Source organism: Microcebus murinus, chromosome 3 (genome assembly GCF_040939455.1).
Source record: "Microcebus murinus isolate Inina chromosome 3, M.murinus_Inina_mat1.0, whole genome shotgun sequence".
NCBI classification, from domain to species: domain Eukaryota; kingdom Metazoa; phylum Chordata; class Mammalia; order Primates; family Cheirogaleidae; genus Microcebus; species Microcebus murinus.
Window position 1 is genome coordinate 52,738,172 of NC_134106.1, and position 13,433 is coordinate 52,751,604.

At 33.6% G+C, this 13,433-nt stretch overlaps 1 protein-coding gene across 1 annotated transcript in view; it reads right to left on the bottom strand.

Moving 5' to 3' along the window:
* VPS54 (VPS54 subunit of GARP complex) overlaps positions 1-13,433 on the bottom strand; it is a 116,452-nt gene that overhangs the window by 84,681 nt on the left and 18,338 nt on the right. The window contains exons 2-3 of the mRNA XM_020286185.2: positions 6,439-6,594; positions 4,856-5,097 (exon numbers count right to left, since the gene is read on the bottom strand). Of these exons, the coding sequence (XP_020141774.1) occupies positions 4,856-5,097; positions 6,439-6,574 (378 nt within the window). The 5' untranslated portion in view covers positions 6,575-6,594. The remainder of the gene's footprint in view (positions 1-4,855; positions 5,098-6,438; positions 6,595-13,433) is intronic.

Sequence of the window (13,433 nt, forward strand, 5' to 3'; positions counted from 1 at the left end):
AATCTCATCAAATGTTTTCTTTATATCATTGATACAATTATATAATTTTTCTTCTTTAGCCTGTTAATGTGTGGATTATTTTAACTGCTTTTTAAATAGTGAACCAGCCTTGAATATCTAGAATAAGTCCTACTTGCTCGTGGTATATAATTCTTTTCATATATTGTTAGGTTGAATTTTCTAATATTTTGTTAAGGATTTTTACATCCATGTTCATGAGAGATAATATTGTCATAGTGCTCTTTTCTTGTAATATCTTTGTCGATTCTAGTATTAGATTCATACTTGCCTCATAGAATTAAAGTATTTTCTTTGCTTCTATTTCTTGAATTATACTGTAAAGAATTAGTATAATTTCTTACTTAAATGTTTGGTAGAATTCACCAGTGAACCCAACAGAAAGGCTGGTGCTTTCTCTTTTGAGAGATTATTATTGATGCAATTTCTTTAAAAAAATATAGGCCTATTCAGAACATCTATTTCCTACTGTGTAAGTTTTGATAAATTGTGCCTTTCAAGGAATTAGTCCATTTTACCTACACTATCAAATTTGTGGGCACAGAATTGTCCATAATATTCTTTTATTATCCTGCCCCTCTTTCATTTTTGATATTAGTATCTAATGTCTTCTCTTTTTTCTTAACCTAGCTAAACATTTATCAATTTTATTGATCTCAAAGAACCAGCTTTTAGTTTTGTTGATTTTTCTCTACTGATTTACTGTTGTCAGTGTCACTGATTTCTGCTCTAATTTTTATTATTGCTTTTCTTCTGCTTCCTTTAGATTTGCTCTTTTTCTGATTTCCTAAGGTAGAAACTTAGACTATTAATTTAAAATATTTCTTCTTTTCTGGGCGACTTCCGGGGCCCCTGCTCTTGGGGCCCCAGAACCTCGTCCACGAGTGTATAATAAAGCCACATGGTTTGGCCCCCCTAAAAAAAAAAAAAAAATAAAAAAAAAATAAAATAAAATATTTCTTCTTTTCTAATATATGCATTCAATGCTATATTTCCTTGAAGTCCTGCTTTCACTGCATCCCACAAATTTGGTGAGTTTGTATCAACATTTCTTCAAGCTGACTGATTCTTTCCTCTGCCATTTCAAGTCTATTGATTAACTCATCAAAGGCATTCTTCATTTCTGTTACACACCTTTTATTTGTAACATTTCCTTTTGATTCTTTCTTAAAGTTTCCATCTCTCTGCTTACATTATTCATCCATTCTTGCTTATTTTTCATGGTTTCCATTATAGCCCTTTGTATATTAATCATAGTTGTTTTAAATTTGTAGTCTGATCATTCCAACACTGCTGCCGTATCGTAGTCTGGTTCTGATACTTGCTCTATTCTTTAAACTGTGTTTTTTGTCTTTAGTATGCACTGTAATTTTTTGTTGAAAGCCAGATATGATGTACTAAAGTTAAAAAGAACTGATGTAAACAGGCCTTTAGTGGGAGGTTTTATCTGAGTAAGAGTTAGGCTTTATTTAATGACTGCTATAGCTGCAGGTGACAGAGGCTAAAATTTCCTCTGGTGTCCTTGTTTTTGATCTCTTCTGCTATCTCTGGGTTTCCCTACAGACATCTTAAGTAAGTCTGAGACATGTAGTTCTTTCAGTTGTATTCTCGTTATTATTCAGGTACCCCACTGATGTGGTGGGAAGGCGTGAAGGGAGGGGAAGCATTCTATGACCTTATGATTAGGTTTCAGTCTTAGTGAGATTGTGCCCCTGGACTATAACCTTCATAAGGGTTTCTTGATTTTCAGTTTGCTCAGATTTTTTCTTGTTGCGAGAACAAAAGTGACAGCTTCCAAGCTCCTTACATGCCAGATCAGAAGTATAATTAGCATTTTAAGAAACTGTTTTCCAAAGAGGATGTAGCACTTTAAATTCTCACCAACAGTATTTGAGAGGTCCAGTTACTCCCCAAGGGCTGGAGGTAGGGTGAGGCAAGCAAGAAGCATAAGGTCCAATATTTAAAGAGATATCCACTCTCATATTCTGGTGCCCCTCACAATTTGCTCACTTACCCAGCCTCATCTCAGTACCAGCCCTGTCCACCACATCTTGGCCAAAACTTAAAAAAAACTGTGTAGATTTGGTATGATTTTCCCTTTACATGTTTGGTAGAATTCACCAGTGAAGCCATGCGGATTTGAGTTTCCTTTGTAGGAAGATATTTAGGCATCAATTTCTTTAATTAATATGAGGCTATTAAGGTTATTTATTTTTTCTTGAAAGAGCTTTGATAATTTGTGTTATTCAAGGAATCTGTCAATTGATCTAAGTTGTTGAATTTATTGGCATAAAGTTATTCACATTTCATTATTAGCATTATAATCTCTGTAGAATCTGTAGTGATGTCATCTCATTCTTGTTATTGGTGACTTATGTCTTCTCTGTTTTTTTCCTGATCAGTATTGCCAAAAGTTTATCAATTTTATTGATCTTCTCAAAGAATCAGCTTTTGGTTTCAATGATTTTCTCTACTGTTTCTCTAATTTCTACTTCATTGACTTGGACTTTGATGTTTATTATTTTTCTCTTTAATTAGTTTTAATTTGCTCTTCTTTTTCCAACATAAGGTAGAAGCTGAGGTCACTGACTTAAAATTATTCTTCTTTTTTAATATATGCATTTAAAGCTATAAATTTCTTCCTACGTACTGCTTGAACATCATCCCACAAATCCTGATATGTTGTTTTCAATGCCATTCAGTTCACATTACTTTCCTCTTTGACCCACATTTTATTTAGAAGCATAAAGTTTTGGTTTCCAAATATTTGTGGATTTTCCACAGACTTTTCCATATTATTAATTTCTAATTTAATTGTATTGTGGCCAGAGGGCATACTCTGTATGACTTGAAGCCTTTTAAAATATATTAACATTTGATGGTGGGGTAAAAACCTCCCTAATAGGTTTTGATCCCATTTCTCTCTTCTGTTGGTTTAATAGCTAATATTCTTTGCTTTGCTATTTCAGTGGTTGCTTTACAGTTTATTGTTTATATCCCTTGCTAGAAACATAATCTTTGTAAGGGAGGGAACTGATGTCTGTTTTCATCTCTGCTGTATACCTTGTATTTAAAACAGTATCTGGCACACAGAAGTCACTCAATAAATATTTGATCAATAAATGGATAAATAAAGCCAAATATATGTTATTATATGAATATGATGTTTAAGGTTAGAAACCATCAAAAAAAGACCATATTAAAGCTCATCCACTTCAACATCCAGTTAGATCTGATCATTGAAAACAGAACACAAAAACTCTAGACAGTATATGGCAATGTATACATACAAAGATAAATAAAATTTACAGGTTCTGTATAAAAATATATGATAGCAATAAAAATGAACCAGATACTGTATAGCATTAGTGTCAATAATATAGCCATATTCAGCCTGTCTCCAAATCATAAAAGGAACAAAGTAATCAAGTAAAATAAAATCAGCTAAATTCAACTTAGGCTTGATAATGAAAAAAGTATAAAAAGGGAATAGTTATAAGAATATAAATAAATATCCCCTGTACCATTTTAATGATTTAAAAAAAAACTGAAATATTAACTATAATTATATTGGCAACAGCCACTTCATAAGACTCTAAAATGAATAATAGGCCATCTCAAACATAGTGCCGCACTCACTTCTTGCTCTCAGATTGAGTTTAAAGTAATATATTGAGTTATAATTATGTTAGAGATAGTAAGGCTATCTGTTAGAACTAAAATGCTCTATTAAAACCTCACAAATCCTCTGAGTTTTATAGGCCTAATAGAACCATTTTCTCCTTGTAGGTAGGATAGGTTTCATACTGAATCTTAGGACTATTAGAAATGTGTAATTCACGGCTGGGCGCAGTGGCTCAGGCCTGTAATCCTAGCACTCTGGGAGGCCGAGGCCGGCAGACTGCTTGAGGTCAGAAGTTCAAAACCAGCCTGAGCAAGAGCCAGACCCCATCTCTACTATAAATAGAAAGGGATGAATTGGCCAACTAATATATATAGAAAAAAATTAGCCAGGCATGGTGGTGCATGCCTGTAGTCCCAGATACTCTGGAGGCTGAGGCAGGAGGATTGCTTGAGCCCAGGAGTTTGAGGTTACTGTGAGCTAGGCTGATGCCACGGCACTCACTCTAACCTGGGCAACAAAGTGAGACTCTGTCTCAAAAAAAAAGAAATGTGTAATTCTGACCATTGTAAAGATCTGGAGTCAACCCAAGTGCACATCAATTCATGAGTGGATTAACAAATTGTGATATATGTATACTGGGAAGTACTACTCAGCCATAAAAAAGGATGAATTAAATGCCTGTTACAGCTATACAGAAGGAACTAGAGACCATTATCCTAAGCAAAGTATCTCAAGAGTGGAAAAACAAATACCACATGTACTCTCTAATAAACTGGAACTAACTAATAGGCACACAAATGCATAGACACAAGTAAAAATCATTGGAAATCAAACAGAGAGGGGGGAGAGACAAAAACCTACCTAACAGGTACAACGAACACTATTCAGGTGATAGGCACATTTATAGCCCTGACTCAAGCCATGTAACAAAACACTCGTACCCTCTTAATATTTTGAAATTTTTAAAAAAGGCAAAAAAAAGCAAAGAAATACGTAATTCTGAAAAATCACTACAGTATATAAAAGAAATGTATTAAAATATATCTAGACAAAGAATTAAATGCAACCCAGGACAGAATCTATATAAACAAAACAGAGCACTATAGGTTCATCAAAAATTATTGGTCAAAAATCTACAATAAATCAAACTAAAAACCTTTCTATTGACCTATTTTTGATCTGACTATAACTAACTTCAAGATCAGATATTACCTGAGAGATTTCCTGTTGATATATTGTAAAATGTTCCTTGCTGATCTGTGGGAGGTAGAATGAAGGTATGACTTCAGTGTCCACAAAGTCCAGTCCCCATGTTTTTGTGAAGAAGTCAGATTCTCTTTTTGCTAATCTAGGATCATTTAGTGCTGCTGGGAGATTTACTTTGGAATGATATATAGTCCATCTATGTTGATCTGTAACTAGAGATGGGGCAACACATAAACTATTTGAATCACCTGCAAAAAGTAAACAAGAGAACTTTGAAAGTACATCCTAGAAAACTAAAAATGCTTAGATTCTAAAAACACAAACTAAACTATCTCTTCCATGGTAAATGATTTAAAAAAAAATGATTAAATAACCTTCAGCTTCAGCATCGATTGCCAAGGGTATGAAAACAAGATAAAGGATATGCAAAATTTGAAGAGTGATAACTGCAGGGTGGAGTGAAAGGTACTGAAAATCAGTCTTTCATTAATTCTTTTCCTTAATGTACAATTTCTCTATCATTTTTCTCAACATCAAATCTTTGCTACCCTCCATAATATATTTTCTATCCTTTAATATCAGTGTTGTTTAGAGGTATGCCTTTTTTCTGTTGAATTATGGTAGGCACTCCTGGCTAAAATATACTTTAACTTATAATTAGGCGACATAAATTTTGTTATGGCATTAACTATAGAGGAAAGAAAAACATATAGTTGGTTCTCATTATTCACAGTAGTTTTATTCTATAAAGTCACCTTTAACACTTCATTAGCAAATATTGAAACACTGCTCCTAGAGAAATAAAGTATTAGATTCCTGGGAGCCTCTGGTCACAACAGTTTCATCAACTGATCAATATATAACCTTGTTTTGTATGTGTTTCTGTTTAAAGACATCTTATTCAGTAAATATCCGTGATTCCTTAAAATTAAACTCAAGGCTAACAGCACTATAGCTCATGTCTGCATGAAGCTTATATAACATATATATTTCCTCTATAAAGCACATCACAGCCTCCCTGCACTTACGAACATTAGACAGCACTTCAGCATTATGGTTAGGGGCCATTTTAATCAGCAAAATCACCAACATAAAGCACAAAATATGGGGTACTAAACAGACCACAAAAAGAAAACTTGTTTATAGTATGAGAGCCGAAACAAGAAGGCAGAGCTTTGCCTTGTTCAACCCCAGCTGGGAACACGTGTGTCAGGTAATTCAAACTTTTCACTGTTCTGTGCAAGTCTGCAAATGACTACAGAGATGCCACAAGTATTGATTTGGGGGTTATATGAGAATTGCAAATATGGAATCTATAAATAATGAGGACTGATTGTACTATGTTTTAATTAAGCAGCTTTCAATCTGTACCTTCAACACTTTCTCAGTTTATATAAGTAATGTATGAAATGTATGAAAAGAACTATATTCCAATTTCCCAATAATTTCCAAATCCTTTATGTCTCTTTATTTTAACATTGTAAAATTGACTCTTCTAAGGTAAGTATATGAAACTTGACTATTCATTTAAAGGTAATACAAATCATCAATAAAAACTCTTAAAAAAAAAAAGGAAGAAAAAAATTTACCTGTGGGTTCCTTGGGACACACATCTGGCAGTGACTGCACAGGTCGAATGTGTTTTGTTGGATCTACCTCTTTTTTAAAGAAAACATCACTGCTGCTTCCTTGAGGCACTGGTGAAGAACTGTGGCTTGAAGCCATTGCATAAAATCACCACTCAACTGAAAATGAGTAAGAAACAAATAATAAAGACACAATACAAATCAAAATTGATTTTTATTATGCATTTCACAAATTCTTCCCAAAAAATAAATCAAGCATTTTTCAAAATCCCTATAAGTAGGCAATTTGAATATCTGTTAATTGAGAAAGTTGATCAAAATATTTAGTTAGCTAATTAAGTTATTAGTCCTTGTTTTAAAAAAACTCCCCAAACTGAAACATCCTTAGTCTTTTATCCAAAGTACAAAAGATACCAATGTTGCACCCAACATATATTTAAGATGAAAACATTCCATTCATTCAACAAGTATATAGTAATTATGGTACAATGCTCAGAATGGCCCAAAAATAAATAAGTAAATAAAAAAATATAGTAATTATGCATTACAGCAAAATGGATAAGTACATGGGTTTTGAAGTCAGCCTGCCTGGGTTCATATCTCACCTTCACTCACCAGCAGTATAACCATGAGGAAATTGACTTAACCTTTGTGTACCTTTCCTCATCAGTATAACAGAGATGAAAAGAGACATAAACATCTTATATGAATTATTCAAATGGATATTTATAAAGCATTGAAAATAATTCTCGCCTCAAAGTTAGTGTTCACAGATGTTAGATATTATCATCTTAATTATTATTATGTGACTGCCATGTAGTAATATGATTATAAAATCATTAGTAATTTAATTATTTTAAAAAGAAGTATCATTTTTCAAGGAGCTTACAATTGCATTAAGTAATCAAAACAAATGTATGTAAGCAAAACACAAATTAATCTATGTCTACAGTTTTTAGTAAATGCTAAAAGAATTTGTGGGGCAACACAATTAACATAGGCTACAGTGTCAGGTAAGACTTTATAAATGAAGCTATACTGAAACTGGATATTGCAGAACATATAATCTTCTATTACTGAAATGTTTAGAGATCACCTAGTCTAAGTGCTGTCATAACAGAGGTAAGTATAGCAAGGCCCAGAAAGATTATGTGGTTTAACAAGTTTAAAAAAAAAAAAAAAAAACAAGTTAGGAAACCTGGTGACTAGAAAAATAAGAGTAGGAAATAAGGAACAGAGATATAAGGCAGGGACCTGTGAGAAATAGTTCATCCACTCTAACTTCCCTCTGGTTTGCTGGAAAGCTAAATTTCCCAGACTTCCTTGCATATCTATCTCAGTACTTTCAATGCAAAGGAAACATAACCAATTACACCATTCTCTGAAACCATAAGATAAGAAATAAGCTGCTAAGAAAATACACAAAGATAAGTAACTTCCTCAAGATCCTTAAACAGAAAACATACAATAGCATGAATAAACTTTAGAAACATAGAATAATGAATCATAAGACTATGGAACTGACCATAGTGGAAACTGACCTGGCTACAGTGAAATGCTTGCATTGGGAAGCACTTGACAAATAAGTTATATTTACACTTACACATACACACGCAACAGACATACACACACAGAGTACAACAAAATTGCAGTTAGTTCTCTAAGCAATAAAGAACCATCATTTGGAGTCAAGAGAGTTCTGTAATGAAAATGATGTTTGAAAGGCATCACTGGCCTGTTGCATTTACATCCATACACATTAAGTGTATGGTTGTTTCTGCATGAAAGTTTATATATATTCAAGACAGAACAAATATCTAAAGGACAGGAAATATTATATAACAGAATCCTATATATTAAATCTTTGGTGAAGGCAATTCTAAATTTAAGATTTACTCTGTTAACAATTTTATTAATTTCCTTAAATAAGATGGCTAAAATAAACACATTTTGACACTTAAAGTGGTAGGCCACACATGCGAAAAATGTATTTGTGTGGAACATCTATTGCTTAATATTAGATATTCATTCCAACAATAGTACACTGCTATCTTAATTTATTGCTTACCTTCATGTTGTTTTTACAGAAAAAAAAAAATCCTAAGTGCCACCTTAGGAACCTAGAAACACTTATGGATATGGGGAATTGTGGAAAAATACTGCTAGACTCCCTTATTTCTATACCTGGGGGGGAAACATACTGTTTATTCCTCAAAAATTCAGAATTGGGAAATATTCTGGTTTTTTCATATACCATTCCTAATTCTTTTAAGAAGAGGGGAAAATCTCTAGCTATAAAGGGATTACAAAAAATTAGGAGACTCCGTATATCTCAATTTCAAACCATTTGACATTTCATTTCCTTCACCATACATTTTTTTATTATTTTTTTTTTCAGAGATGGAGTCTTTCTTTGTCATCCAAGATGTGCAAGGGACACAATCATAGCTCGCTGCAACCTCAAACTCCTGGACTCAAGAGATCCTCCCAAAGTGCTAGGATTACAGGCATGAGCCCATGTGGTCGGCCTAGACTGAATTTCTTGATGTTTCTGTTTTCCTATGTATTCTATGTGCCTACCCCAGTCACACAGATACTATAATAAAGATTTTATAGATTAAAAAAATAAGTGGTGTATAGAACATATCCAAAGAGAGAGAGAAAGGAATTAGACAGCAACCAATAATCCTGAGTAGTTAAGAACATGGATCTGGGCTGATAGGGAAAGGAAGAAACAGACTCAACCATTCCAAAAGAAAGGATTTGCAAAGATGAGTAAATAACGAAGATTTGATTTTCTTTCTTATAACTCAAAATATCTTTTCAAGTTAAAAGCTTAGTTAAAAACTTCATGTGAAAGGGCCTAGATATAATTCCTCCCATCCCAGCAAACAAAGAGCACACCAAGTGCCCAGACCTTTGTTTCTTGGACCATTTCCAATGAAAAGAAATCAGGGCTGTTTGAAGAACTATCTAACTCCAGACCTGGAGCACAAAAAGAACAAGTCCACCCTGAGAATTCTTGTGTAAGAAAGCAAGGATACGCTCAAAGACCAGTAGGGTCTGTTAAAAGGACAAAGGACCAAGTTAAAGGGGCTCCCACTGGCCACATTTGGCACAATTTGAGCATTTTTTTTTAAGTAAAGGAGTATAACACTGAATAAGTAAAAATTAATGTGACATTTAAGGTAGAAAATGAGATGAGGAAAAGGGATAGGAAAAGAAAATGTCTTCTTTACTGAAGAATGCCAGTAATAAAATGTAGAAGAAATGAATTAGAAAATCACCATTTGCAACTCCCAACATAAAAACTAATTCAGGCAAAAATCACCAATATATGCTAAAGCCATCAGGTGAAAGGTTGTTAACAACAGAAAATCCTCATGCGCCAGAGTATTACCCCAATGATTACTTAGCAATGAAAAGGGAAAAACCTATCTTCAAAATAGAGAGATCTGGCTGTCACCACCTTAAAATAGGTCCTCAAACTTAACATCACTGAGAATAGCAGGACAACTCAATATTATGTAATTCATGAAATGACAGAATATCATTATCTATGAAATATTTTCACCAAAAATGTCTAAGCCAATCCAATCAAGCTTCTAGACCAGGGGCTAAGCTTTATTGTCCTATGGATTCCTTTGACAGTCTAGTAAAGCCTACAGATTCCTTTCCAGAATAATGTTTTTACATGCAAAAAAAAAAAAAAAAAAGCATACACAAGATTACAACAGATGCTGAAATACAGCTACCAAAATACTTTTCCAATTATATTTTTCCTTATGAATAATATGAATCTGATAACTACCTTAATTTCTAAGCAATAAATGAGCACAAGTGGTATTTTGAGATACCTGCGTAAAATGAAAACACCTGAAATTTCTATTAGTGACAAAGTTACAGGTACTGTAACTATATTGTACATGCTGTGCCCATTAAGAGTTTCCTATATTTATAATCAAAGGAAATGCTGAAATCCAGTTAGGACAAGGCTTATCAACCTTGACACCACTGACATTTTGAACTGGATAATTCTTTGTTGGTGGGGCTCTCTTGTACACTGTAGGATCTTTAGCTACATCCCTGGCCTTTACTTAATGCCAGTAGCATCCTCCTACCCACCCAATTGTGACATCTGAAAATGTTTACAGACATAGCCAAATGTCCAAGGGTTGGGGAAGGAGAGGACAAAATCACCCCATTTGAGAACCACTGAGTTAGAGATACGTTAAAATAAAGATACATTTTCCCCCAATCAAAGCTCACAGACTCTGAATTCTATCCACAGATCGTATGGCGTCTGTGAACCCAAACTTTAGTACCCCTGCTCTAGACCCCTCTTCCCAGTTTACAGGAAATAGAGGGGAATAAAATAGTAAGGTTTAAACTACAACATGGAGAAACAATCAGACAAATTGAGAATGTGAAATATTCTAGAAGAAAACTGGCCTGGACACTTACTCATTTTAAAAACATTGGGGAACCATCAATCCAAGAATGGATTAATAAAATGTAGTATATGTATACCATGGAGTACTATTCAGCTCTAAGAAACAACGGTGATATAGCACATCTTATATTTTCCTGGTTAGAGCTGGAACCCATACTACTAAGTGAAATATCCCAAGAATGGAAAAACAAGCACCACATATACTCACCAGCAAACTGGTATTAACTGAGCAGCACCTAAGTGGACACATACAGTAATAGGGTATTGGGCAGGGGGGCAGGTATATACATACATAATGAGATGTGCACCATCTGGGGGATGGTCATGCTGGAAACTCAGACTTGTGGGGGGAGGTGGGGAAAGGGCATTTATTGAAACCTTAAAATCTGTACCCCCATAATATGCCGAAATAAAACAAAAACAAAAACAAAAACGTGGGGAACTATTCTAGATTAAAATACATAAAGAGGCAACAGCTAAAGGCAATATGTGAGCCTTGACAGGATCCTGGCTCAAAAAGAAAATATTGACTTTCATACATTCTTGGGACAATTGGGAAATTTTGAATATGGACTGGGTGTTAGATGATATTTTGATATTATTAATTTTCTTAGGTATGTTAATGCTATTGAGATTATAGGAAAATGTCCTTATACTCAGCACAAAAATAACAAAGTATTTAAGAGTGAAGTATAATGTCATGTACAACTTATTTTCAAATGATTCAGCAAGAAAATATACATAAAGCAAATATGGGAAAATGTTTACAACACTTTAAGTGAAATAGAGTATTTCATGTTCTTTTGTTTTTCTGTATGTTCTAAAATTTTCAAAATAAAAATTCTGGGGAAATCTGTTACCCCATAATATGCCAAAATAAAAAAAAAATTCTGGGGAAAGAAACTTTACATATTTGTGAAACATTAAATAAATATTGCAAAATACAAGTGAGAAAAGGAAAAACATTCAATTTGTAACTATTATTTAATCTACCTCAAGATGGCATTATTGTACAACTTCAAATAGGGGGGAACCTATCTAGAGATCACATTCAAATTTTTATGCTGCAGAAGAATACTATATATAGAACCTGGAATTCCTTAAAGTCTAAATGAGAAGACATCTGAGACAGAGAAACAGTTGTCATAGGCATTATCCTGATATAGAAAAATGTTTTCCCTTACTTCTACACTGTAATAGTAACTGCTTATAAAGAACACTGATATTATAATATCATTTATAGTTAACTCTGAATTATCCATGAGATTGCCTATTACAGGAAGATAATAGCAAGTCTTTTTTTTTTCTTTGGCCTACTATTTTAATCTATACAAAACATTTTACCAGAGTGGTTAATATATAGATATATATTAACTAATCATTTCCCTCCTCCTATTTATCAAAAGTGAAACCTTATTTTATAAAATCTAAACTTACCTGACCTCTATCGTGCTTCTATCATACTGTGATCTTGTAACTGGTCTCTCTGCTACCAATCTAAATTATTGTGAACATTGATCTTCTGGAAAGTTTTCATCCCATCATACTTCTTTAATGATTATTCAGTACTTCCCAAACAAATCCCAAGCTTCATAAGCTGGTCCTCAAGGCTTTTCACAATCTCATACTTATCTTTGTTTTTAGCCTCATTTCCAATTACCTGTGGATAACCTCTATTACAGAGAGGCTGGCCTAATTGTCTAATTTATCATGCTATCCAGGCTTGGGTCTTTGTCAAGGCTATACCCTTCCTGGAATATTCATACCATCTTTCTACCTATCTAATGCCTCTTCTCCCTTCAAAGGTCATTTTAAGTTTCATTTCTAGATTAAATATTCTAAGAAAATATATACACATTTGAAAATATGAATAAAAATAATCCTAGCATTATTTTTAAGAGTAAAAAGTTGAAACAACCAAACTCTATATAAAAAGGAATTTGTTAATAACCTATAGTACAACCAAACAATGAATTACACTGTCATGAAAAATAGGACTGCAGACCTCACACTTACTAGGATAGCCGCTATCAACAAAACAAAACAAAAAACAAGTGTTGGTGAGGATGTAGGGAAATTGGAACCCTGTTGGTGAGAATGTAAGTGAGAATGCACTGTTGGTGAGAATGTAAAATAGTGTAGACACCATGGAAAAAAAAAATTATAGCAGTTCCTAAAACAATTAAAAATAGAATTACCATATGATCCAGCAATTCCACTTCTGGGTATATACCCAAAAGTATAGAAAGCAAGGTCTCAAGAAGGTATTTGTACACCCATGTTCACAGCAACATCATTCACAATAGCCAAGAGACGGAGGCAACTCAAGAGTCCAATGACGAATGCATGAATAAATAAAATGTGGTATGTACATACAATGGAATGTTATTCAGCTTTTAAAAGGAAGGCAATTCTGACACATGCTACAACATGGATGAACCCCGAGGAAATTATGCTAAGTGAAATAAGCCAGTCACAAAAAGACAAATACCATATGATTACCCTTATATGAGGTACCTAAAGTCATCAAATTCAGAGACAGAAA